Below are 25,094 nucleotides of genomic sequence, written 5' to 3'. Positions count from 1 at the left end.
ACATTCCGGTTAGTGCCTGGACTCTCAATAGAGTACTTGTTTCCGTGTTTGACGCTCAAAGTCATATTTCGTGGTCATATCAACCGTCAGCAAGATGTTTGATGGTGTGCGAATTGTGGGAAAAGGGAAACTTTGAGTGATATGAGAGACAAAAAAGCGCAAAGAGGTCTTTCTTAAAAGACTTCCACGGACAGTGCTGGGCAGGAAGTAGTGACCAATGACGAGTGAAAAGAATCATCGTACTTTTGAACCGTTTGCCCAACAGCGCTTTTGCATTAGGGCAAAGGTGATGCTAACCTACGATGCTCTACTGGTCTGTCCAATTTTTCAAAATTAGCTGTATTCGATGCTGGATATTTTTGGTGTTTGTGGTTTTCGGCTCTGCAATCTCAAGGTCGGCTGTCCTTAAGACCAGGCAAAATAAATAAGTTCCCCAATTTCCATCGAATCGCTGAAAGAAGTGCAGACCCAACGCAGGTCGAGTGGCCCAGACGTGACTCTTGCCGAGTAAGTCTCATCGCTGGAGGACGAGCTTACTTGCTGGACTTTGCGGAGCCCTGCGAGCCCTGCGAGTCCTGGCTTGGTGGAGTGTAGGTGGACGAACCGTTGCCAGAGTTGTAGTAAGTCGAGCCATCGGGGTTCGAGTAGTAGTAGGAGCCATTCCTGAGAAATAGCAACATGTTAGCTCACTGGGCGAGATCTGATGGTGTCTTGAATAATCAAAGTTGTAGAGTAGAGATGTTGGGGTCTCACTTACTGGTTGGAGTAGTGGTAAGCGTTGGAATTTGGGGCTTCGGAACCGAAGTCACGGTTGCAGTAGTGGTTGCCCTTTGACTTGCTGTTAGAGTCTGTTGGGTGTCGTGTGAATTGAGACTTACCTGGCTGTTGGTGCCTGAGCCCCGGTAGGTGTACTCGTTGCCGTAGTTGTCCTGTGGAGCCATGTTGAAGGTTCAAAATAAGGTTGAGGTTGTTTGACGATGGGTTTGAAGTACGATGAGGATGAAGAGAGGAAGAGAGAAGAGAAGAGCGGGGTGAAGAAGGCGGGGTGTATTTATAGTTGGGAAGGAGGGCTGCTACCCTCAACACCGTGGATTTCCAGAGCTTCTCTGCCTTTCTTCCTTTCATCTTTCTACCTTTCTTCCATCCTCATTCTAGCTGGCAATATGTACAGCTCTAAAATTGCAGCTTGCGGAATTTGTTGAGCTTCCACATCCCATATCGTGCAATCATGGCAGTGCCTACCACACAGGCGCCAACGAGTACTGCGAATGCTGACGTGCTCTCTTCAAAGTCGTTGACCACATTCATTCCAAACAGGCCCGCCACAAAAGTTGAGACCGCGAATCCAAGCATGCAAATCTCGAGCTGCGCTTCGAATATCATAATCTGGTTGCGCCGGACATCCAGGATCGATTGAATGGTGTCGGTGGTGCGATTCACATCCCCCAGCAATGCGCTCGCCGACTCCGCAATTGCATCTGTGTTCTTATAGTATGCCTCTATAAGGTATTCCACACCTTGGTGATCCTCGACCGTATGTGGCCTGCCAGACTGGTAGTCGGACAAATACATGGTGGCCATATCCTGATCATTTCCAAGCAGCTCCTGCAGCGCGGATCGAACCTGTCGTGCGCGTTGCTCAATGGCAACCAGCCGTTTACCGTGGTCCTGCAGCCCGCGCAGAACCGAGTGGACGATATCTTCTCGCGTCGAGTCACGCAGACTTTCTTCCACTTCGCCTCGGATCAGCACATGCTCTGCTTCTAGGACGGCAATCACCGAGGCAAGGGCTGCATCAACTACCCGAAGCTCGAATGGGAGTTGTGTTAAGACACCGGTGCCAGAGGTATGTTGCAGCCTGTGTTGCAAATCATTCAGAAAGACATCTTGGATTTTGATGTCGGTATCTTCAATTGGCAAATTGAACAAAAGTACCCCGTCCGACCGCACGAGCAGGCGCAGATTGAACATGCTGATGAAGATGGTGGACGGGCGAACCAAGATATGCGGGATACCTTCAGAAACAAGATCCACATTTCTCAGATCCCGCCCGTCCAGGCCATATTGCTTAGCTACCGTCGCCTTGGTACCTCTCATGTCGGAGTACTTGACGGAGCCATCCACGTTCAACAGCATGCACCGCAGCTCGGTGGCGTCATTCATGCGACTTCTGGATAGAGCCAGGGACAGGTCAAACACCTTCTGGTTGAATGATACTTCCTGGCTCATCTCGGTCTCGGACATCACATGAAGCGACTTATTGGGGGCTGTTATGATGCTCCGTCGGGGGATGCTGTGCCTAGGCTCCTTCGCGCGGAAAGCACCGGGTGAGCCGAGAGCGGGTCGACAAGATACACCTCTGTATTTTTGGAGCCCATTGTGTGTGATTAATGAGAAAATACCACGGATCCCACGCTCATGCATGTTGTCTATAGCTGTGCCCCGTCATTTGGGGATGTTGCGGTGATGCCAGGGATATCCTAATTGAGTTAGCGTCTGTGTCCCATACCCGAGGTCTTGGCGCCCCACCGGCTGTCTGGCTGATGAAAGCCTCAAGGGAGCATCGCACTGGTGCCTCCAGTCTCTCCTGCTGAACTGATACTTAGATGGCTCATGGTGGCCTGCCTTTTGAGGGTCAGAGCACAATAGTTTGCCAATGTCACTACCAAACCACCATTTGAATAAGTTCATCAACGCAAGAACATTGAATTATATATCCAGCACCTGAGTATGGAAAATATGTTCATGTACATCGGTGAGTGTGAGCGTAAATCCTACGTGGGACTACCTACGCTACAGGGTATAGGGGCTCTCTCAGTTTCTCACCATAGCTCCCTTATTCCGGGTCAATACCTAGGTATACACGAGTGATCGCGGGCCGTTCCGAGCCCTAGAAGTGGCGGAGGACTGACCCTGGCTACTTGTACCGGGTATTCAGGCTTAACAAAAGGACTACCAAGGCTCCGTTGGGCGGGTCCAATTAGCACATGGTACATTGCCGATTGAATTGATCAAAAGTCTATTTTCCCATCGTCCCATAAGACGCAGAGGTTTGAGGTGAACAACAACACATCGAGTTAGGTCAGATGATCCAGTCTGTTAAGAATAGCCTGTGCACCAGCCGGACCCAAAGCTCCAGCATTCCAGCAATCCTCAATGATTTGACCAGCCCAAAGACTCCTCACATCCGGCCAGATATTTCTCGGTGGCAGAACCGCATAAAGGTCATGTCGAGGATAGATGGTGACGCGGGAAGGCACCCCAGTGACGATGTGATAGATGATCGAGCCCAGTTGAACCAGATCCGTCCACATGGAACAACCGTGGCGATCCCTGTATAGCATCATATCCAAACCGAGCGGAACGATAGACGAGACACCGAAGTCCGTGATCATAACATTGAGGGATCCATCCAGGAGGATATTGCGCAGGGCAAGGTCATTGTGAAGGACTCGACGTGCATGTATGTTTCGAAGACCGGTCGCGAGCTGGCGAATCCACCGCCTCTGAAGTGGAATGGGGGAGATGCCTCGAGTTTGGAGCATTACACCCAGAGTGCCTTGGGACATGTATTGAAGTTCGATGGTGTAGCTCCACATGCGCACACAGGGGACAACGCCTTCAAGAGTTGCAGTGGGGTCCGGCATGAGCTGTCTGTAGACCAATTGCTCAGCCTGCATCTTGGCGCGATTTTTGTGGATGGACATGACTCCGTCGAATGAGTGGACGATGGGCATCTTGACGGCCACATCATTTTGGCGAATGACCACGGCGTAAGTACCGACGCTGAGAATGGTGCTGGGATGGATCCGGAGCCCTCGATCATCGAGGAGGAAGTTTATTCCATCCATGCCAAATGGTAGCTGATTCATTTGCGCGAGTGGAGTTGTGGGTTTTGGATAGAGAGTTCTGGTCAGCGAAGAGAGCAGGAATGAAAGATATGCGAGATCTGTGTTTGACAGGCAGGTTTGTTTGTTCAAGGTCAGTCCGAGAAGGGAGATGATGACGATGAAAGTGCAAAACTGTGTGAGCGAAGCTGAAGATGAAGGAGGACGAGTTGTGTTGGATTGTGGTGTTGGTCGGAGATGAGGTTTGGTCGATCGTCGCGTGCGACTGCTGGCCATCGAGCTTTCCGGTTTGCTGCAGCGCCTTCCTCTGAATGTTGATCAGAGCAGTGAGAAGTAAAATGGGAATGGGACCAGAGGCAAGACATGGAATATACGGGCCAAGGTCCATGAGGAAATTATCATTGTCTTTCCTTTTCTCATTGATCTGACTGAAAGCATGTCGGAATTGAGGCTCTTGCGCAAACAAAGCCAGGTTGCATAACCAAGATTTGAGAGCATTTGAGGAGCAGTCTTCCAGAATCAATGAAGTAAACTTGCTGAAAGTATTGAGATCAAGCCAAAGAGCAAACGAGTCATTCAGTTGAATCGACTGGAACCAAGTAGTGAGTGGGTTCTTGAGAGACCTCGATCTGATCAACCAAATCATGATCAAAGGGAATATCTTATCCACGGAGAATGAGGACAAAACTTACTGCTAGATGCAATGGAACCAAGTGCCAATCGAGATGACCTCAATGCTTACATCGGCTTGGCACCAGTTCAGGTCCACTTCGCTGAGGACCCTGGCAATGGGGACCTTGAGAATGACATACCCTGACATACCCCCAGCTGGTCGATTTCTTCTCTTACAATCATTCATACCGACATGCTCTCAGTCCTCAGACATCAACAAAACTCAACACAGTATCTCCAACAAGGATGAAACATGCGTGATGTCTGTCCGCTTTGCGCTTCGACCTCAGGGATCCTACAGGTTTCAAGCTTCATGTTGAAATGAAAGGTGACGTCTGTGAATCATGTGTATTCTATATCTAATTCCTTCCGCTAAGCTCGTTCATCACTCATTATGGTTCATCGCTGATTTAGTTGGTCAGGACGTAGCGGTAACGAGCATCGCCGTTATCCATATCCAGGATAGCCTGGTTGGCATCCTTCATGGGACGCTCCTGGATCCAGGGCTTGACACCCTTCTCAGCAGCGAGGGCAAGCATCTCACGAATCTCATCGGGGCTACCGATCAAGGAACCACCCAGCTTCAGACCCTTGACGATCAGGGCGAAGGCGGGGATCTCCAGAGCACCATCCTCAGGGGCACCCAGCTGGATGAAGGTACCGCGGAAGCGGAGCAGGTTGCAGTATCCGACAATGGGCATCTTGGAGGAAGAAGCGGTGGAGATGATCAGGTCGAGGGAGGAAGCGTGCTTGGTTTCCCAGTCCTTGTCCTCACCGGTGGCAATGAAGTCATCAGCACCGAGCTTCAAGGCGTCCTCCTTCTTGTCCGACTTGCGGGAGATGGCGACGACGCGGTCGGCACCGAGAGCCTTGGCGAAGAGGATACCGAAGTGGCCGAGACCACCAACACCGACGATACCAACGGACTTGCCGGGGCCACAGCCGTTCTGGCGCAGAGGGGAGTATGTGGTGATACCGCCGCAGAGCATGGGGGCGGCGTCGGCAGAGGAGATGGCGTCGGGGATCTTGATCACGAAGTGGGAGGGAGCACGGTTGAAGGTGGCGTAGCCACCGTACGACTTGCCGCCGTTGGCATAGGTGCCGTTGTAGGTACCGACCATGCGGGTGCAGTGCTGCTCGAGACCGGCGGCGCAGGCCTCACAGTTTCCATCGGCGTTCTGGCAGGCGGCGCTCTGGGCACCAACACCGACACGGTCACCGACCTTGATATCGCCCGTGGCCTTGGAACCGACGCGGACGGCGGTACCGACGAGCTCGTGGCCGACGCAGCAGGGGTAGTTGGAGGGTCCCTACAAGGATCAGTATGCTGACATGAAGACAAAGTGTGATCGAAAGAGAGAGAGAGAGAGAGCTTACCCATCCACTGCGGAGAGTGTGCAGGTCGGAGCCACAGATACCACAGTGAGAGATCTTGATGTCGATATCAGTCTCCTCCCAGGGCTTGGGCTCAAACTCCTGCCAGACCATCTTTCCCTGGCCGGCTTCGGGGTTGAGACCCATCCATCCTTCGAACTTGTAATCGGTGGAAGACATTGTATAACTTTTGACGAGACGCAACAGTGAATGATGGACCCTTGGCTACCAGAGCTGGCGCCATTCTTTATACCCTTCCACGGGCTCCACGACGATCGCCGAAAATTCCAGCATGATTTTTGATTTGTGATCTCATTCAACCATCGGGTTGGTCGAGATCAGGAAAAGTCCATGATGAAGGTCCACTTGACCCGTTGTGGGTTGTCATCACGGTTTTACCTTAAGTCCGGAGAAAGAAAGTCCTGCGTCATGAGGCAACTTGGATGCTGACAGAGTTTTTTTCCATTGACGGTGCAGGCTAGTGTTGCCATATAGGGCAGCAGACGATGATCCAGGGTCTATATCGACTTGATGCAGCTTATGCAGTTCATGCAGGATCTCCCAGGCTAAGCTGACTAGCTTGGGGAATTATGCTGACCGGAGTTAATCCCAGCGCTTAACACCTTTTTGTGCCGTTTGTCTCCGACTCGGCCTAACTTTGCCCGGTTTGCACTGTTTGTCATGTTTGCACTGTTTGGGCCGAGGTACCATTGCCCTTTCCGGACGTTGCTGCGCGAATCCACTGGACCCATTCAGAGCCAATAGCGCCAACACCTGTGAACGGTCGCAAGTCAAATTGAAAACAGTTCCATAATGGGAGGATTACATCAGAGCTGTGGTGTTCATAAATTCAATTAGAGCGTCCGGAATAATATTTGGTATCTAAGCAATTGTCCGGTCTTTTTTACTTCTTCACTTCAGCCTCCTCATCAGTCGAGCCAGCCTTCTTCCGACGCCAATAGTATTGCACACCGAGTGCAAAACACAGAGCCCACGCAGCACCCGCAATAGCTGCACTGGCGGTGAGACCATGCAAGTACCTGGGCGCGTCGGACGTGCGGAAGGTTTGAGAGCCGGCAATACCGGCGCAGTTAGCGGCCATCACGACTAGCGCCATGGCGACACTCCGTTCCTGCGGAGTGCGGCAGTAGTAGGACAACCAGCCGACATTGAGAATGTGCATACTGCAATAGGACACATTTGCAACAGCGATGACTCCATACCGGTGCCATTGCCCGGCGTGGGGGTTGCTCGTTCGGAGACAAGCGTAAGCAATCACATTCCAGGTGATGGCAAGGAGGACGAAGGGTCCACGGTGTCTTGTTTTGTCACTGTAAACCGTCAGAACACTGCACAGTTATTTTAAGATCGGATCAACGGGACTCACGAAGCATATGACAGAATTAGCAACCAGACCATGCTGCAGTACACCGGGACGGAAGTCAATGCGTTGGCCTTGACTGCACCGAAGCCTAGGGACTTGATCATGCTCGGGGTATACTGTGTGATGCCCTGGAAGGCAGTCATGGAAATAAGAGTGACGCCAACGTGTTGCAGAATGCGCGGCTGCTTCAGGGTTTGCCAGATATCACTACCCTTGATCTGGATATGGCCCCGAGCTTTGCGGGGATCATCCAGCAGCACCCGATTGCGAATGATGTGCGATTCGCGCTCGGTGAAGTAACTCCAGCGTCCGCCAGCAATCAAAGGACGACCGTCACCCGCAGAAGGGGGCACAAGAAGGGTGAAGATGATTCCGATGAACAGGGTGATCAATCCCTCAACTATGCAACTCGATTAGACGGAGCCGCGATCAAATTATATCAAGAGACTCACCAAGGAAGATCCATCTCCATCCCTGCAAGCCATGAGTACCGTTCAATCTCAGCAGACCAGCAGAGATCAAGCTCGAGGTGGCAGAAGCAAACATCTGCCCATAGAAGAACAAGCTTGTGCGCAAGCTTGTCTCTTCCTTTTTATACCACGTGGAAAGATAATATAAGGCGCAAGGAATGAAGCCACCCTCGCAGAAACCCAGCAGGATTCGTGTCACCAGGTATCCGGCATATGACTGCACGAATGCCTGAAATGTAGCGACGAGTCCCCACGCAAACAGCTGACCAGATAGCCACACACGCGGCCCAAGGCGTTGCATGATAATATTTGAAGGGATTTCCGAGAGCACGATACCAGCCGACAGCAGCTGGGAACCAATATTGATTTGGTTGGTGGTGATATTGAGGTCGTGGGTAATGGACGAAGTGAGCACGGCACTGATATTGCCGCGATCCATCTGCAACGCGAAGAACGCGACCGCAAGGATAGGAAGCAGGATGAAGTCGACCCTGAACAACGGCTTGTCAGTATGATCATGGTTCAACACCGAATACGCGAACTTACTTGCGCCGCACGGCGGACTCCTCCTCATCCCAATCCTTGATGATCACCTCATTCTCACTAGGTGTAGCAGAAGTGACCTGGTCACTTATATGCTTCTCATTTAGAATACCCTCAGACATCTTGTGATCGGGTAGACTGAAATAGAACAAAAAAAAGGTGTTGGAGAGCTAAGTTTCAATCCCCTTGCGGGAGACGATCATGATACTTATAAGAAAAAAGCAATGAGAAAATTATTTTTTTAAAAAAAGCCCAAACAAGGCCCCATTACAGTGCCTTGCGTCGTCCACGCGAAGCTCATCTAGACTTGTGCCGATTGGCGATGCCAATCTTTTGTTGTCGCGACACGGCGGGGAGTTATGGCGCAATCACTGGCACTTTTGACTACATTCCTCTTTTTTGCCGACGTTTATCCTTGTTCCTTGCGATACTTTTGATTGGCTGTGTCATTTAATTTTTTTAATCTCCTCGGGTGAACCGAAAGTCTATTGCCACGTTGTTTACGTGGAGTATACACGTTCTTGTCTACGCGAAGAGGTGAGGTGGTTTGGACCGGTTGGGGGCACGACAAATAGTTTCTAGACTACTGGTTCGAGCGACACGAGTCCAGCTAGAATTTGACTTCTATAACCTTGGAACAATTCAGCTAATTTAAAATTTTCATTTACAAAGATATCTTGAGTCTATTGATTCACCCGTGGACTTCTATACCCAGACATCCCACGACACCCCGTAGCGACTCGTCAATGGAATCTGCGGCCCTTCTGCCTCAACAATATATCCCGCATCGCACCAGTCAAAAGCGACCTGAGGCTGCGCGGCATAGAACCCGTCGTACTCCGCGATCAGAGCGTCTTGAAGTGAGCTCACATTGTCCGCGGGTTGGAGTACGTCCCAGGGCTGAATGCAGGTCTTTCCCTGACAAGATTTGAGAACCATTAGCAGGGCATCTAGTCTGTTGATGGCGTGGTGAAGGCTGCGTCCGAGGATTTGCGGCTGATTGTGGCTTTTACTCGCCGCAGTCGGGTAGAGGTTGTGGATTTGATAGGGGTCTGTTTGAAGGTCGTAAAGCTCATGTTCGTTGTTGCACCATACTGAGTAGTAGAGGTTGTAGCCTTCGCCGAGCAGCCGAACAGATTTGTAGGTGTTGTTAGGGATCGTGGTTGAACCTTTGGGACCTGCAGGATGATTAGTTCCAAGCATCAGAATTGTAAACACCGGAAAGCTTACCGATGCCGCTGAATGCACCCTCTACAACAGCATCACCCCAGAACTCCACCGTGACATGCTCGTGTCGTTCTGCCTCGAAGTCAGGTGTGATGGGAATTGCCGTTCCATCAAAGTCGTCCCGAGCCGGAATGCCAGCTAAATGGAACAGTGTCGGCGCCAGGTCAATATGCGTAGTGACCGCATCCTGCACATAACCCCGAGGAACACCAGGACCACGAATGAACAAGGGAACTCGAATATCCTCTTCGAACCCACAGGTCTTGCCAGGAGGCAGACGATGCTGACCAATATGGAAACCATTATCAGAAGTATAAATGATGTACGTATTATCCATCTGACCACTCTCCTCCAGACGCGTCACCAGCGACTCCACCAGCTCATCGACACCCTGCAGGGCGCGCAAACGCGAGCGGTAGAAATGATCGTTATACTCGATCACTGATTGGTTCTGCTTGGGTAGATCGCGAATCCAACCGGCCCCACTCGGCTGTACACGTTAGAAGAGCTCATTCGATTTCGATCTCGGCTGCAGCTTACCTGGTCGGGATTGAAGTTGGCGTGGCGCGGCACCTGGACATCCTGGAATAAATGCTCGTGTCGCTTCAATGGAACTGGAGATGACATGTATATCTTGCCCGAGGCAATAGCATCGGGATCGACATTTGAGTGTGGCGCGATCGGCGCGACCGTGAGGAAGAAGGGCCTATCGCCCTCCAACGCGTCGTCCAAAAATCCCAATGCCTTCCCGGCGATCACGTCAATGGTGTGTTCACCCTCGTGACTCACGGGCGCGTCGCGATTGCGCTGGTAGGTCGAATTCAAGTAGGAATAGGTATACGGGTCCAGCAGGAAATCAGATCCGTTGAAGCCGTTGATGTGAGGAGAGTGATAATTGTCCACGGTGTGGGCATTGAACATTTTCCCCGTGTAATAGGTGTCGTAGCCGGCCTCCTGTAGCCAGATGGGTAGGAAATCATCGTTGAAGCCGCGCTCCACGAACTTGGGGTATCCACCGTATGGCGGCTTCACGTCCGTGACGTTGGTGTTGTGTGCTTGGCGACCCGTCCACAAGCTCACGCGCGATGGACAACATAGTGCCGTGGTGACGAAGTGGTTTTTGAAAAAGGTTCCCTGATCGCGAATGTGTTTGGTGATCCGAGGAGTGTAATTAACGGAGTCCAGCTCCAGATCTTGATCATCGGTAATGACGAAGAGAATATTTGGTTTTTGTGATTTGCTGTGTTTGAGCACTGTTTGCACGGCAGATTGGAGGTTGATTTGGAGATCTGAGAAGGCTTCTGCGCTGGCGATGAGCGCGGTCACCGCAGTGAGGAGCTTCATGGCTGTGAGGAAACGCGGAGTGTCGAGAGCTGTCGAGAGCTATCGGGGAGCTGTCGCAAGCTCATTGATATCGCAGCTCGGCAAATCTGGAGAAATTCAATGTGGAGATGTCGATGATGCCATCGGTGGCCCCGATTGCGATGTGGGTCTCGATGCTTAACTTGATTAACTTGACTTTGTACCGAGTTGCCGAGATGTCTATCCTTGGGCCAGAGTACAGAATAGCAGAGTAGATGCAGATGCAATGACACGTAGTACGGAGTACAGTGTACCAAGGTTATCTCAACTCCTTTTCTCATTGCTTTTTCCAAAAAACAAACAAACACAAAAACAAACAAAAACAAATAGTCGACCCTTGGGAGTCTCCGAGTGGATCCAATTGCGTGCTTAAGCCTCGCGATGAGAACAAAACGCCATCACCAATTTGGCTCGAGACTCGAAATTCTCACGGGGATTGTTAGCGAGGCCAAGCAACTGCTTCCGATCCCACACGGGTGGAATAATTAAAGAATAGTGAAATCGGGTCGACGCAAGGGGTGGTTTGAATTTTGTGCAAACTCTCCTTCCCGAAGTATTCGGAACTTCCACTCATTCACGATGGTCAATTCAACGGAGACAGAGCCGATTGAGCAACGGAGTGAGCAAGATGTTCACGATGAGGAAAGTCCCTTGCTCGCACGGTCGGAGACCCCCAAGGTCAAGCCGGTGACCGGGGTCGCGACCATCATCGCCGTGCTACTTCTGGGTAAGACAGACCACCGATGCATTCCAACAAAAGAGACGAAGTACTGATCCACGATAGGTGAGTTCATATCCAATGCGGATGGGACGCTGGTCATCGCAGCGGCTGGCCGTATCTCGTCCGAGTTTAATCGCCTGCGCGATGCCAGTTGGCTGTCCACGGGATACACGCTGGGTCTTTGTGCAGCGCAACCGATGGTAGGTGATTATTTGAGCCTCGTAAGCATGGAGTAAGATCGCTGATGCCCGTCAAGTATGGTAAGCTGAGCGACATCTACGGTCGCAAACCCCTGCTGTTGTTGTCGTATTTGCTCTTTGCGGTCGGTTGCATTCTCAGGTAGGTGAGAGATCTTGAAACAGATCGAACTCGGCTCTGACTGTGTCCCAGTGGGATCGCATCGCAGATGAACTTGGTGATCTTGGGCCGTGCGATCAGCGGAATGGGCGGTGCAGGAACCATGACGATCAGCTCGATCATCATCACCGATATTGTTCCCAAGCGGGAGGTGGCAAGTTGGCGTGCCTATGTCAACATAGCCATGACTCTAGGTCGTAGTCTTGGAGGACCCGTCGGTGGATGGTTGAGCGACACCATCGGGTGGAGATGGTAAGTACCCTTCACAGGACCACGGCCAAGGAAAGTACACCCTAACCACATCCCAGGCTCTTCATTCTGCAAGCTCCATTCCTAGCTCTGGCCGCAGTGTTGGTGATTGTCAAGCTGGACGTCGCCGAGCAAGTTGAAAAGGACAACAAGCTAGCCAAAGTCGACTTCCTCGGAACGGGCCTGCTCGGATCCTCCATCGTGGCCCTGACCCTCCTTCTAGACCAAGGCGGCAAATCCTTCGCCTGGAACTCGCGGTGGTCTGCACTCTTTGGCGGAGGCGGAGTTGGACTGCTGATCGCGTTCGTATTAGTGGAGGCGTACGTTGCACGCGAGCCAATCTTCAACCTTCGGATCTTGCGTCGCACGAATGTCTCAGCCGCGTACATCATCGGCGCCCTCCAGATCACCGCCCAATTAGGCATGTTGTTTTCTGTCCCCCTGTACTTCCAGGTGACTCAGCGTGCATCCAACACCGCCTCGGGTGGACATATGATTCCCGCGGTGGTGGGAAATACGGTTGGTGGACTTATGGCTGGAATCTTCATCCGGCGAACCGGTCACTTCAAGGTTCTACTGGTGCTCGCGGGTCTGGTGGCGGCCGTCTCCTACGGTCTGCTGTATCTTCGCTGGAACGGCGATACGGGATTCTGGGAATCCCTGTTCATCTTCCCCGGCGGATTTGGCACAGGTGTTGCATCCGCCTCGGCGTTTGTTGCGATGACGGCCATGCTGCCAGCCGAGGAGGTTGCAATGGCAACGGCGGGATTCATGCTGCTCGTTGGGTTCTCCATGACCGCGGGAGTCACCACTTCCAATACCGTTCTTGGACTCGAGTTCCAGAAGCAGTTGAAGGACAAGCTTCATGGACCTGGTGCCGACACCATCATTCAACGCGCGATGGCAGATACGGGTTACATTGCAAGTCTCACTGGCCATGTGCGGGAGATCGTGGTTGGTTGCTATGTTGCCGGTCTTAAGCACACATATCGTGAGTCTTGGATGTATTTCTCATATGGTTTGTTGCTAACATTTTCGCAGTTGTATCTCTCGCTTGCTCACTGCTGGCATCCTTTACGGGACTTTTCATTGCCCATCACCAGATATAGAATAGACGATCTCTCGGCTCATGAAAAAAACCAATATTAGAAGTCAAGGTGTAACTGCTATTTGTATTCCAAGGTTGTATATAGAATGTAGATGCATCCAACAGCATTTCTCCTTTTTTCTGTTCGAATACTTTGAAGTTCCAAGGTTGGATGGACTTCAAGATCCCCAATCACTAACTCCAAGGTTATCTGTTCACGGCTTAGCCAAGACTTTCTTTAGTCGACCAACCACCATTACTCGATAATTAATTATTTCAGGAGAAATAACAGCCAAGTTATAAATGAATCCTCTCGAGAACAAAAAACAAAAACATACAACAGTGAGGATTCGCTGGTGGTCACCCACCCAACTACTAACTCACCGGCGTGTGGCTTAAGTACGGCTGAGCGGACGGGAAGCCCTGTTCTCCACACCCTGTGGTCGTATGTGCTCAGATCAGGGGTTGATAAAATCATATCGTCTTCAAATTGATACCGAGTTGGCTGGGAGAGGTTTGCTAGACTGCTCGTCCAAACATACCTTGTTGTTCTTAGTTTAGAATCATATGCTTCCTACGTCATAGTTTGTCGCCGGTTTGCCCTGGCTGCCTGATTTGTCAGGCCCCGCTGGTAGATAGTCGTAGATCCAGAGCTTCCCTGCCTCTCTCTTTCTGTCTCACCTCTTTCTCTCCCTCCAGGGTTTCTCTCCTCGTCTCCGACAATATCTTAATATATAGACTGATCCATAGATGATATCATACATTTCCTACCCGTCTGCTCTCGATATAGTTTGGTGCAGCTATTTTTAGCCGGACACTTGTTGGCATATGCCTCAGAGAACAATCTGTCTTCTGAAGCTCTTCAATTGACAAAGCCACCTCTGGAGCTAACCGGCGCTAGGTATGCAACTTGATTTAACTGTTTTATACTAGGGTTGGCCAACCATGTCTTGGTTGATATTTCGACAAAGGCGGCTGACCGGCAAAATGGCACATGTATAGAACGGAAATAGAAACAGGGCATGGAATAGCTTCTTGAAGCCCAAAGTCTTTTAATCCAAACATATCTTCCCTGTCTAAATAGAAAAATGCCGTGTGACAGACAGAAAGCTCCTCGGGTGCGGGGTGCATTGCCCTACATCGTGTTCAAGCGGGGCGCGATTAGACGGGAGCCGAGAAACCGAATCTCATCGATACGAAGCCGACTTCTTCCTGTTTTCTAAGACATTTTTCACCCATCTGAAGTCATTCTCTACAATCCGAGAACAATGGACGAATGCCGTAGCTCGTGTTGAGAGCTTTGCGGGGTCGTGGGGTGGATGTAACGTCTTTGATGTGGAGTGCATTGGCAATGATGCGCATGTCTCACCCACTAGCGGTGTTCATTGGCCATGCGGTGAACTCCCAAATAGTGGCCTGACAGCCCAAGACTCGAAATGGGTGCATTGTCTTAGATTCAAGGCCTCCAGGTACTCGAGACTACATCATCGCTACTATGTGGTCCGAGCAGCGAAGGTATATGAAGACCACGAGATCCTACCATGATCTAGAGTGAAGGAAGTAGTATCAGCTTCCATTGCAAAACAAACAGAACAACGATCATGAAGATTTCTCTGGTTACATTGAGTGCCCTGCTCGGCCTGGTCTCAGCCCAGAATGCCGTCGTGAAAAACCATTGTGCCACATCCGTGTATGTGCAGTCGTTCCCCTTCGACGGCAGCGCCCCCGGCCCTCTCACAACCGTTCCAAAGGGTGGAACCTTTTCCGAGAAATTCAGAACATCCGGCTCGGTACGTCCATTCATATTCCATGTGTTACTATAAATAGCAAGGGAAACTGACCATCGATTGATCGAGCAGACCGTCAAGATAGCCAAGACGAAGACGCTGAGTACACCTCTCTTCTTTGGATACTCTTTCTCCTCCAACCCAGACTACGCATACTGTGAGTGGACTCAACCCTTCCCTCAGAGAACGAAGCTTTGTTAACGACAATCTGATTTTAGATGAACTGAGCACAGAGTGGGGTAACCCATTCGCTGCGAACCCCAACTCCCTCAGCCCTGGAGACGGCTGTGAGGTCTTTGACTGTGCGGCCAATGATGCTGCCTGCTACAGTACCCCAGCCCACAAGAAGGTGTATGGCTGCCCCCAGCCAGTCACCCTGACAGCAGACTTGTGCCAGTAGCTTTGACGCCTGTTCACTCTAAGATAGTAGGGCTGCGTGAAACATCTTTGTCTTGGTGCTTTCTGTTCCTTATTCCAACCTGTCACGGATTGTTTGAATGATAACTATATGTTAGAAAGTGTGAGAGCTAAATGACCTTAATAATCACAATGAAACAGAGACATGACGAGCACGCAAAGCACCACCTGGGCAGTAACTATTTTCTGAAACCACACCTTGGAACTTGCACAAATGCCACTATGTGAGACGAGAGCTGCGCGAGCCACACTTTCATCGTAACTTCGGGAATCACATCGACCGATGGAACAAATTCAATCGTGAGATCTCCCCTGTACTCCGAGGTTCCAAACCCTCTCCTTCGTGTGAATTTGAGCTTGCGTAATGGAAAAGCGAAAACTTCCCCACGAAGACCGTGGCAACCATGCAAGAGAATCCAAGTGGAATTGAAACATGAAGCAGCACACAAGATCCATGGCCTCGGGTCTCGTAACACTCCTCCTGATCTGTGCTCTCGTATTCGAGCTTTCCACGATGTCTCTTTGTGGGTTCTGAATTAGTAAAGAATTCGTATCCGACGGATAACTATTTTTGTCAGATACTGGAAACTTTCAATTATACGAGCAACCTTCAAATCGTCAGCAAATGCCCAGGTGGTTGTACATGGTGGCCTGCTTATCTTCTGGTGACGTCCGCAATAAGCGAAACCTTCTGTGTCGCGTCATTGCGTTGCAAGGCTGAGACATAGCCTAAGAGCAGGGACCTCAGGAGCTCGATACGACGCTCACAGCGGCCTCGATGAGTTGATTCATATCAGCTTTCAGAGGGAAAAAGAAAACATTGGATGTCCTAGAGGTTAGGTGTTGTACCAGGCGGCCCGGGATTCTATAAAACGGCTGTTCGTCGCCATTGATCGAATGTTCAAGCTTGCATCTAACATTTTGAACACTTCCAAGGCGCTATATTTCCAACACCATGCGATCTTTTGCTATCATCGGCGTGGCATTTGCCGCATCTGTTGCCGGTATGCCCATCCACAAGAAGACTACGCATCTCTCTATTGACATTATCTAGCATTGACAATCACCGAGCCTGGTGGCCAGAACAAATGTGTTGACATCACGAAGCCAATCCTTGTCAAATGGGAGATCAGAGGGTACTATCGCTACTATAAAAGCAAACAAAAGATAAATACTCACCAAGCTTTAGAGACCCCGCCGTGAAGGATGAACTGTCCTTCAACCTTTGGAACGCCATTAGTCTGTACCCGAACGTCAATGATCCGTTCCCTATTGGGCAGTCACCTGCATTGCAAGTGAAATCCTCGGCAGGCGCATACCTTTTGCCGCCCGTGTCTGCCGCAAAGGCCGAAAGTTACAGAAACAACGCGAACCAAGGGTAGGTTGAACTTATTTTTACTTTCGCTTCCGCAGAATGCTACCGACACCCTTGCTGACCTTTCGATAATGCAGACGGAACTTCCAGATCAAGGTGCCGGATCCCGAGACCTACAGCAACCCATTCACCATCGCGGCCCCGAATGGAGGATGTTAGAGGCTCGAACACACTGGATCCTGAGATGTGTTCAACAGACATCACGGGATAGTCAGGTAGTCTGAGTAGTTGAAGTGGGACAGAATATGGACAATCACAAAGGGCAGATCTTGGCGGAAACGCAAGGAATATTCAATTCAAGATAACTTGCAAGGTTCAAACCGCGCTACTTCAATGGTCTCACCGAGCATATCAATCCATTCGAATGAGAACTGGAAACCATATCAAGGCTGCGTAGTCCACAGGTTGCTGAATTACAGTTCCGTGGCCTCGGAAGCTGAGGTATCCAAGGCTCCGTGGGTGATCCTAGAGACATGGGCCGTTGAAAGCTGGATATCGAATTTGATATTGTACCTGCATGGTGTATATTCGCTCGCCCTTCGGAGAGAGCCAGCACTTCAGGCCAGAACCAGGAGCCTAAAACGTAGTATTCCGGACGCTGGAAAGTTGTACAGCTGTTGGAGGACAACAATCGCAACATTGCGGCATCGGCAATTTGTGTGGTCGGCGAGCTGAAAGAGTGAGATCATGTCTGCAACTGCACTAGGCTCGGTCGCACCATTGAGTGGGCTAACAAAGTTTTCCTTCCCCCGGAGACACGCTATAGCTCCCTCAAAAAGAACAAAGCATATTGGGCGGAAATGATGGAATCAGTGGTGGTAGCCCAGGGCACGGCAGACATTGTTCTGACGATAACAAAGCACACTCGTGTCAAACACCAGAGACACAGGAGACAGCTCAATATAGAGATGGAGTCCCGTCAGGTAGTAATTTGTTTGTGCTCACAACTTTGTGACCGCTCTTGCGAAATTCTCGCTCTTTTAGGAGGGATCCACTGTCAGTGTCATGATCTCACATTTCTAGTCCCAAGCCTCGTGTTCGTTGACTGGAAGGGTGGCTTTGTAGGGTCAACGGTCCGTCAACTAGTCAAATTCGCGAAGTAAATCATCCAGAGTTCCTCGAGCCTTCTTGATGTCAGGGGATTCTTCTTCCCAGTATGTCAAAGCCTCCAGGGTTGGCGCCAAGTGACGTCGCAGGCCCTCTGGATGGATCGTTTCCCGGCCGAGGTTGCCGCTTCGCGCCATCGCGATGAAAACCAACGAAGCCGTCACCAGAGCACGCAGATCAAACCAGATACCATGATGACGGTGGCGGAGACACCGCGCTTGAAGAATCCTCATACTGCAATTCAGGCCAGACTCGACAAAGCCCTGAACTAGCCTGGATTCGTCATTAGTTAGCGGGACGGGGACCATCCCCGTGATGGGACGATGAACGGCAAAGAACAGGAATGGCTGGTAAAGCCAAAGGCGAATCTCCAGAAAGCGATTGCTGAGGGCCCAGCTGAGTTCCAGTGATATTGATTCTCGGACATCTGCTGTGGGTCCATGTCTAGCGCTCCCAAAATTTGAGTCGGCTTCGTAGAAGCGCATTGCCGGGGGGAGGTTTGCTAGCCATTCGTCAATCTGTGACTCAAATTCAGAGGCTATTGAGATGAACGGTTTGATGTTGGACCATGTAGATGGCTCCTCGCGGTAGAAGGCGTTCAAGACTCGATTCCCTATGCGCCTCAGAGCCACTTCCGTCAGATAGTAGTACCAACTTTGCTGTTCATCGAACAAATTAGTGATGTGGTTATATATCGCTCTTGGGGGCAGATTCGATCGTTCCGTATCCAGTGACCAAGGCACTATGCCAGGGCTGGCCCCGTCGGCGCCAGTCTGTCCATTTTCTGGATATTCGTCGGGAAGTGTTGGAGGAGTGGGAAACAGCGCTGGATATTCATATTCCGCGATTGCAGATTGGGGTAGCGGTAACTCCACCCGGATTTCGACTTCTGATTTGAAACACGACCAATAGAGACTTTGTTCTAGGCGTCGAGCCACAGACGCCCCTTGCTGTTCAACCTCATAGACAGATTTGTCAAGCCCATCGATCAGCCTCAGGCGTAGTCGGTAGAATGTGGAGGCTTGGTAGAAATGGTTCCAGGCCGAGAGTGGTCGGAATGTGTACATCAAATAAACTGGTCAGAGGAATACAACGGTCAGCCGCGAATCAAAATCAAAGTAAAGCAGACCTCGGTGCCTACCTCCGGCGAAGAAGTGGCATTGTGCGCCAATGACTGAGTATCGCAGGAGACCGATTCTTCTGCATGCCAGCGTGAAAAAGGCCTCGCCTTCCTGCAGCAAAACGGCAGAGCTACTTTTGGAATCTCGACCGTACTGTTCTGACGGTTCATGGAATGGGCTTTCCATATTCGATCCCTGTGTAGAAACTGTGAATGGCTGTGAGATACACCCTAGAGCACAAGTCAAGAGAACGAGGCATGATTGCGCATCCCACTGGAATCCAACTTCAGCGGCGTGCCGTCCAGACCTAATGAGAGACTCCAGGTCCAGAATCGGGTTTTTGGTGTGCACATTCTGGATAAATCGATCCACCAGGGCTGGGATTTGCTCGTCGGGTGTGAATCTCAGGCCATCCGGTACAGTCCATGCCTCGGATGAACGGTCATCGACTGTTCCGTGAGAATACTGGAAGAGGGTAGTAATCAAAGCGCTTTCGCGAAATTGGCCTTGAAAGATGGGCCAGGTGAGGACCGTATCAGCGCTGCATCGAGAGGCAGGGATCTGCAGGTAATCTTTCTGCCACTCAGCCGCTCTGACTGGAAAGCTTGGTGGTCGTGAATCGCATTCCTTTTCCTGTGGAATACTGGGCCTAGCGTTTTCTATACAGGTGTCAGTCTCTTTATGTTTGAGAGGACAACTATAACATACGATTGGCAGTGAGAAAGTGCTGGATACTCTCCACGGTTTGTGTAAGAGTGTCCAAACGATCTAGGACTTTGCCAAGCTCTCTGAATTTCCTTCGTCAGCGTCAATGGCAACTAGTGCACTCGTGCCGGGCTATACATACTGCTTGTTCTCGTTATCCCCGCGGGTAGTATATACACAATCGGTTCCAATGGTAGAGCAGAATCCGCAAGCCGGTCGGCTGTTATCACAGCGAACCTTGCGCTTACGGCAGGTTTGACACGCCGGCTTTCGAGGAACTGGGCCGGTCTTGATCCTCTTGTTGGCTCGGGGCTCCTCTTCCTCTTGGTGATCTTCTGATCTAGAGGAATGATAATCCAGTTCTGGATGCATCCTGTCAATTGAGAATCACCCACCAGAGATATTGGGGTGGAAGTGAAGCAAGGATCGGTTACATTTGAGCCGGGTTTGATGTCAGTACAGACAGTACGAGTGCGATGTCTGGGGAAAGTAGACGCGAGATGCCTTTTAAGACTAGTCGGGTCGTCTGGCGAATCAGAGAGCGTAGGATCAAGGCGGTCAAGTTTAAAGCGGAGAGATTCTCAAAAAGCGGGCAAAATGGATTTGATCGGGAAATTGCTTGTTGATCTCGAATGGTTTCGTCTTCACTCTTCGGTCTAGAGATTCAAAAATAGTAGGCATGAGATCAATTCTCAAATTACCGCGGTGTTTCAAACTATCCTACAGGCGCCCACATCACCAGCTAGGCCGAGACACTGATCACGTATGTCATGTATGGGAGAACCTGGTCATTCTCTCTTTTAATTGGTTCGCATGCTCACGGTGACAGTACATTACACAATGATTACCACCCGAAATCCCGGCGTCATCTCGGCTGCGTCTCGTCGCTTTCCCTTCTTCCTTTGGCTACCGCGAGCTGAGGTTATGTACCTCAAAACTGAACTCCACAACTCACAAGTACTTAAACCGTCGCCCTGTCCATGATGGCTCGGTACTCTTGCTGCCTCGCGCATTGATCCAAGAAAACCTCATACTTCGCGCCTAAGATCGCGTTCTCACGCTCGTCTGTCGACGGATAGAACGCCTGTCCGGGTTGACTCATTTGGTCGATCACGTCCCAAAGATCCGAGGTTTTTCCTTCGGAATCAACACTGGCAGCTTTGACGCCGAGCATGGCAGCCCCGTGACACACCGCCGCGTGGATGTACCGCGGAACAATTACGGGCATCTTGCATGCAGAGGCAATCAAGTTGACCAGAATGCTGTTCTGGCACTGCGACCCTGACATGAAGATGGATCGAATGTGGTGACCCGATCCATTCATCGTCTCCACAATCTGCTGGGTTTGCAGAGCGATGAACTCCAACGTGCCATAGTAATAAATGGCCAAGGACTCGACAGAAACATCACTCGACAGACCAACAATCGAGCCCCTCATCTTTGAGTCAGCCAGTGGGGACCGGTTGCCGAAAAGGTCTCCATAGAAAAAGAAATATCGTGCTAGATCTGCGACACAGGATTGTTTCCGCTCAAGCACCAACTCGTTCAGTCGCGCGTTCAGGAAGTCGAAAATGTTCATTCCTCGACTTTGAGCACCGGATAAAGCTTTCTCATATGCTGGGTGGGTCTCGACAATATGCTTGAGTAACTGGCCAGTGGCAGACTGGCCTCCTTCGGCCATCCAGCACTCTGGGAAAATTGTGTCACGATACGGTCCCCAAACGCCGGGAACAAAAACCGGATCTGGTGACATGGCAATGTGACATGAGGAGGTTCCAGCCACGACAGCAAGCCGTGAAAAAACCTCCCTCCTCTCATCTGATCCTTCAAGAACCGCATCGGCGTGTGCCTTGTGTGCCTTTTTGTCCATGTCGACTTTCGCACCAACCGTGCCAATCCATCCGGCGTAGGCATCAATTACGCCGCTTCCGATGGCGGTGCCCGGGTTGAGGCCCAGCTCACTGGCAGCCTTTTCACAGAGTGCCCCAGCAAACTCACCGGCGTGCAGATGGCGACCGTTCTTCAAATATCACATCAGTCGATAGTTCTTCAGAGGACCAAGCGATGCGTCCTGGTGTGATAACCAATCAACATACCTCTCCATTTACACCTCCAATGCGATCGAAATTTCGTGCACCCAATTCGCCTAAGCCAATTTCTTCCAAAAAGTCTTCCTGCCAGCCCTTGACACTTCCATCGACTCCCTTTGGGATATATGCCTGTTTGCACACTATGCTGGAAAAGCTTCGTGTGTCTCCGCCCGTCGCGATATGGGTCAATGCGTCGACAAGATCAAAGAATTTGCAGTCCGCAAACATATCCGCCGGCATATTGTTTTTCAACCACAGGATCTTCGGGATCTCCATCTCCAGCGACATCTTCCCACCCACGTAGCGTAGCACATTGTGTCCACTGGCATTGATGACCGCGGTCTCTTTCGTGGCACGGTGGTCCAGCCAAAGTATCACATTGTGATCGGTGTCGAAGTCGGGGCCGGTGACGGATACTGGTTCATCGGTCGTGCGCGAGAAGAGTGACAGCGAGCAAGTCGCATCAAATCCAATCCCGTGCACGAGAGACGGTGAGATCTGCTTGTTTTCGAGCGTGCGGCGGACGACTAGACAGATGCATCGCCAGATATCAGAGGTCGATTGTTCCTATGTCAAGCACTGATATCAGCTTCAACACTCAGACCATTCCTCAAGCAACTGCATTGGGAAATTTGTAGTTTTCGAGGGCACGGGGATCACACGCACATAGTATTCTTGCTCCGGTTGCCAAAGTCCAATGTTCTCCGACGCTACATCGACAATCTCACCATGATGATCGATGAGACAAGCACGCGCACTCCCAGTTCCGACATCAATGCCAATGTAGAAACCTTCTTTCGCTAGAACCATCTCCGGCAATTTTCATAAACGTGCTGATCAGAGTAACCTCGGGATTGTTGTCAACGCGCGACACACCCAACCTATGGAAACGGTGTCCGTCAACACGCTGGAGAAGACGTTGAAATACCCCTTCCTCCTGATACGAGCCATTGGGGGCGTTGTTGCCACCGTGACCAAGTCAGGCCAAATCGCAACATGGTGGTCAGCATCATCGGATCCTCGGCGTTTTCGCCGTTTTGCCCGTCTGGCGGAGCAACCCCACACGGTGATCAACTGACTTCGCTAAAAAGAACAATCACACTCGAATTTGCTGATCGGTATTTTAATTTGAGGACTCTTCTCAGTACAAGTATACCGGTTGACTCTTCAGTGGTATGTGAGACTATTTGGCCCTTCCAGGGAGCGATATGGCGCTTTTCAAAAATGAATGCCTCGGTATATATCCTCGAAACTGGTCGAAACTGGACACAACGCCAGCAAACAATTCGACCAGGTAGGGTTTCTTCCCCTTTCGATTGTGTTGGGACCTTGAAGTTTCCTTATCTCGGACCTGAAGAATGGTTATAGGTCACGGGGTCAGACACTATTGTTCATCGTTGTGTTCAAGAACTATGCTTTGGAAATGTCTGAATTTGTCTCTTTTTTCACCCCGATTGATACCCTGTCAAATCTAGTGTAAAATGTGTATTGACTAGCCATTGTTTGTGGTCAGGTATTCAGCGCTGAAAGGATAGTCAGTGTATCCAGTGGGCGTCTTCGGTGTGTAGAAGGTCGACCGATCGTATTTGTTCAAATTGAGATCATGCTGGATGCGGAATGGTAGATCCGGGTTGGCGAGGTAATGTCTTCCGAAGACAACCGCAACATTACTTTTTTGATATTCGTGGTCAACTGCAATTTTTGCAGACTCTGGAGTAAATCCACCTGCCACCAAAACAGGGTTGGTTGGACCCCATATATCCAATACGAACTGAATATCTTCCGTCTTCTCGATATCAACATTGTTATTCACACGGGATTCAACAACATGCAGGTATCCGAGTTCGAGGGCTTTCAGTTTCTCGATCAAGTACGAAAACTGAGGGATCAGATGTGCCATTCTCATACCCTGGAAACTACTCCAAGGACTGAGCCTGTATCCAAGCTTTTCCGCACCAATGACGTTCGCAATAGCTGTCGCAACCTCGACTGCAAATCTTGCACGGTTTTCAATACTACCACCCCATCGGTCCGTCCGCGTGTTGCAGGTGTCCTGAAGGAATTGATCGAGTAGGTATCCATTACCGCCATGGATTTCAACACCGTCGAAGCCGGCACGCATAGCGTTTTCAGCGGCGATGACATAGTCCGCAATAGCACTCTGAATTTGATCTTCTGACATAGCCTTAGGAACCGGAGCGACATCCGTCAATGGGACTGGGCTCGATGATAATACCTCGTGGCCGCCTTCCCTTTGCAATGTCTGAGCATCTGCAGCGCGGCCTGGGGCAAGCAATTGGCAGACGATGTAGCATCCACGTGCATGAACTGCATAGACAATTTTCTTCCATACATCGACCTGTGCATCGTTCCACATTCCAGGTGCGTTGGGAAAACCACCGTGAGCCGGGGATATGAGCGATGATTCGGTAATGAGAAGAGTACCAGGAACAGATGCTCGTTGGCAGTAGTATTCGATTGCCATGGATAGCTGAACATGATCGTCATCTGCACGGAAACGTGTGGGGGGGCTATGACGACGCGGTGCTTTAAAGACATCGGTCCAATATTCAGTGGTTCAAAGAGCTTGGTCATCTTTGCGTGGCTCCCCTAGCTATGCCGCGTTGTGGGTATAACGAGATATGTCCAAAGGATGTGACGGGTCGATTGCTATGAAAGAGTAAACTTCACAAAGTCAGGGAGAAGAACAGATACTTATAGTGAGACAAACAACTATACGTTCAATTCCAGCATCATGATTGTTCCTAATCGATTTTTGTCAGCTAAAAGAAGAACCTTGGAAAGATTCCTCTTCGGCGATTTTCAAACTTTTCTCCAAACAGTCTCCAAGAACCGTTGCAGCGAAACATCCGTCCCTTCTGGCGTTTGCCTACTGCGGTCGGAAGGGACGGATACTATGAATCATATGAATCATGGTATTTGTGGGGCGATCTTGAGATGTTGGAGGTGGTCTTGGCAAGTTGGAGATGGAGGTGTTTCGCCATCATTTCCGGAAAGCCCTGTAGACCCCGAGAAAGCTAGTTGCTTGCGATCTTCAAAAGTTCTTTGAAGGGAGCAAAACCTAAGTATTTCGGTCTCGCATCGGTGGTGGCAGTTTTTCATTCCAATACTTCCAAGGTTGCGGACCACAAATTGATATGTTGGCCATTTGATCAGTACACGGTTGGGCAAATTCCA

General features: G+C 50.5%; 12 protein-coding genes across 12 annotated transcripts; 3 read left to right on the top strand and 9 right to left on the bottom strand.

Moving 5' to 3' along the window:
• Positions 1-533: 533 nt before the first annotated feature.
• Positions 534-941, bottom strand: N7506_005274 (uncharacterized protein; the record flags this gene model as incomplete). Its single annotated transcript, XM_056954568.1, has 3 exons — positions 534-663; positions 758-848; positions 875-941. 3 exons carry the CDS (start codon positions 939-941, stop codon positions 534-536), a joined length of 288 nt encoding a protein of 95 aa, XP_056813457.1.
• Positions 942-1,173: 232 nt separating this feature from the next.
• N7506_005273 (CorA family magnesium transporter) lies at positions 1,174-2,424 on the bottom strand (the record flags this gene model as incomplete). The annotated part of the gene is made up of 1 exon (XM_056954567.1): positions 1,174-2,424. The coding sequence occupies one exon, from the start codon at positions 2,422-2,424 to the stop codon at positions 1,174-1,176; it is 1,251 nt and encodes a 416-aa protein (XP_056813456.1).
• A 653-nt stretch (positions 2,425-3,077) lies between these two features.
• N7506_005272 (uncharacterized protein) lies at positions 3,078-4,124 on the bottom strand (the record flags this gene model as incomplete). Its single annotated transcript, XM_056954566.1, has 1 exon — positions 3,078-4,124. One exon carries the CDS (start codon positions 4,122-4,124, stop codon positions 3,078-3,080), a length of 1,047 nt encoding a protein of 348 aa, XP_056813455.1.
• An 806-nt stretch (positions 4,125-4,930) lies between these two features.
• N7506_005271 (NAD(P)-dependent alcohol dehydrogenase) lies at positions 4,931-6,074 on the bottom strand (the record flags this gene model as incomplete). Its single annotated transcript, XM_056954565.1, has 2 exons — positions 4,931-5,830; positions 5,898-6,074. 2 exons carry the CDS (start codon positions 6,072-6,074, stop codon positions 4,931-4,933), a joined length of 1,077 nt encoding a protein of 358 aa, XP_056813454.1.
• Positions 6,075-6,798: 724 nt separating this feature from the next.
• Positions 6,799-8,413, bottom strand: N7506_005270 (uncharacterized protein; the record flags this gene model as incomplete). Its single annotated transcript, XM_056954564.1, has 4 exons — positions 6,799-7,243; positions 7,282-7,678; positions 7,731-8,239; positions 8,295-8,413. The coding sequence occupies 4 exons, from the start codon at positions 8,411-8,413 to the stop codon at positions 6,799-6,801; spliced, it is 1,470 nt and encodes a 489-aa protein (XP_056813453.1).
• A 583-nt stretch (positions 8,414-8,996) lies between these two features.
• Positions 8,997-10,862, bottom strand: N7506_005269 (sulfatase family protein; the record flags this gene model as incomplete). The annotated part of the gene is made up of 3 exons (XM_056954563.1): positions 8,997-9,469; positions 9,522-10,008; positions 10,059-10,862. The coding sequence occupies 3 exons, from the start codon at positions 10,860-10,862 to the stop codon at positions 8,997-8,999; spliced, it is 1,764 nt and encodes a 587-aa protein (XP_056813452.1).
• Positions 10,863-11,459: 597 nt separating this feature from the next.
• Positions 11,460-13,316, top strand: N7506_005268 (uncharacterized protein; the record flags this gene model as incomplete). Its single annotated transcript, XM_056954562.1, has 6 exons — positions 11,460-11,607; positions 11,665-11,801; positions 11,858-11,940; positions 11,992-12,210; positions 12,267-13,198; positions 13,249-13,316. The coding sequence occupies 6 exons, from the start codon at positions 11,460-11,462 to the stop codon at positions 13,314-13,316; spliced, it is 1,587 nt and encodes a 528-aa protein (XP_056813451.1).
• Positions 13,317-14,895: 1,579 nt separating this feature from the next.
• N7506_005267 (uncharacterized protein) lies at positions 14,896-15,481 on the top strand (the record flags this gene model as incomplete). Its single annotated transcript, XM_056954561.1, has 3 exons — positions 14,896-15,084; positions 15,154-15,238; positions 15,300-15,481. The coding sequence occupies 3 exons, from the start codon at positions 14,896-14,898 to the stop codon at positions 15,479-15,481; spliced, it is 456 nt and encodes a 151-aa protein (XP_056813450.1).
• A 972-nt stretch (positions 15,482-16,453) lies between these two features.
• N7506_005266 (extracellular conserved serine-rich protein) lies at positions 16,454-17,032 on the top strand (the record flags this gene model as incomplete). Its single annotated transcript, XM_056954560.1, has 4 exons — positions 16,454-16,502; positions 16,553-16,634; positions 16,688-16,876; positions 16,951-17,032. 4 exons carry the CDS (start codon positions 16,454-16,456, stop codon positions 17,030-17,032), a joined length of 402 nt encoding a protein of 133 aa, XP_056813449.1.
• Positions 17,033-17,955: 923 nt separating this feature from the next.
• N7506_005265 (uncharacterized protein) lies at positions 17,956-20,178 on the bottom strand (the record flags this gene model as incomplete). Its single annotated transcript, XM_056954559.1, has 4 exons — positions 17,956-19,055; positions 19,122-19,760; positions 19,810-19,889; positions 19,949-20,178. The coding sequence occupies 4 exons, from the start codon at positions 20,176-20,178 to the stop codon at positions 17,956-17,958; spliced, it is 2,049 nt and encodes a 682-aa protein (XP_056813448.1).
• Positions 20,179-20,767: 589 nt separating this feature from the next.
• Positions 20,768-22,706, bottom strand: N7506_005264 (FGGY-family carbohydrate kinase; the record flags this gene model as incomplete). The annotated part of the gene is made up of 3 exons (XM_056954558.1): positions 20,768-21,826; positions 21,903-22,463; positions 22,563-22,706. The coding sequence occupies 3 exons, from the start codon at positions 22,704-22,706 to the stop codon at positions 20,768-20,770; spliced, it is 1,764 nt and encodes a 587-aa protein (XP_056813447.1).
• A 682-nt stretch (positions 22,707-23,388) lies between these two features.
• Positions 23,389-24,381, bottom strand: N7506_005263 (alkene reductase; the record flags this gene model as incomplete). Its single annotated transcript, XM_056954557.1, has 1 exon — positions 23,389-24,381. The coding sequence occupies one exon, from the start codon at positions 24,379-24,381 to the stop codon at positions 23,389-23,391; it is 993 nt and encodes a 330-aa protein (XP_056813446.1).
• Between the last annotated feature and the right edge of the window lie 713 nt (positions 24,382-25,094).

Source organism: Penicillium brevicompactum (genome assembly GCF_028827555.1).
Source record: "Penicillium brevicompactum strain IBT 35665 chromosome Unknown utg000003l_segment0_segment0, whole genome shotgun sequence".
Taxonomy (NCBI): domain Eukaryota; kingdom Fungi; phylum Ascomycota; class Eurotiomycetes; order Eurotiales; family Aspergillaceae; genus Penicillium; species Penicillium brevicompactum.
Note: the sequence above shows the minus strand (reverse complement) of the source record. Positions and strands in the feature narration are given on the sequence as shown.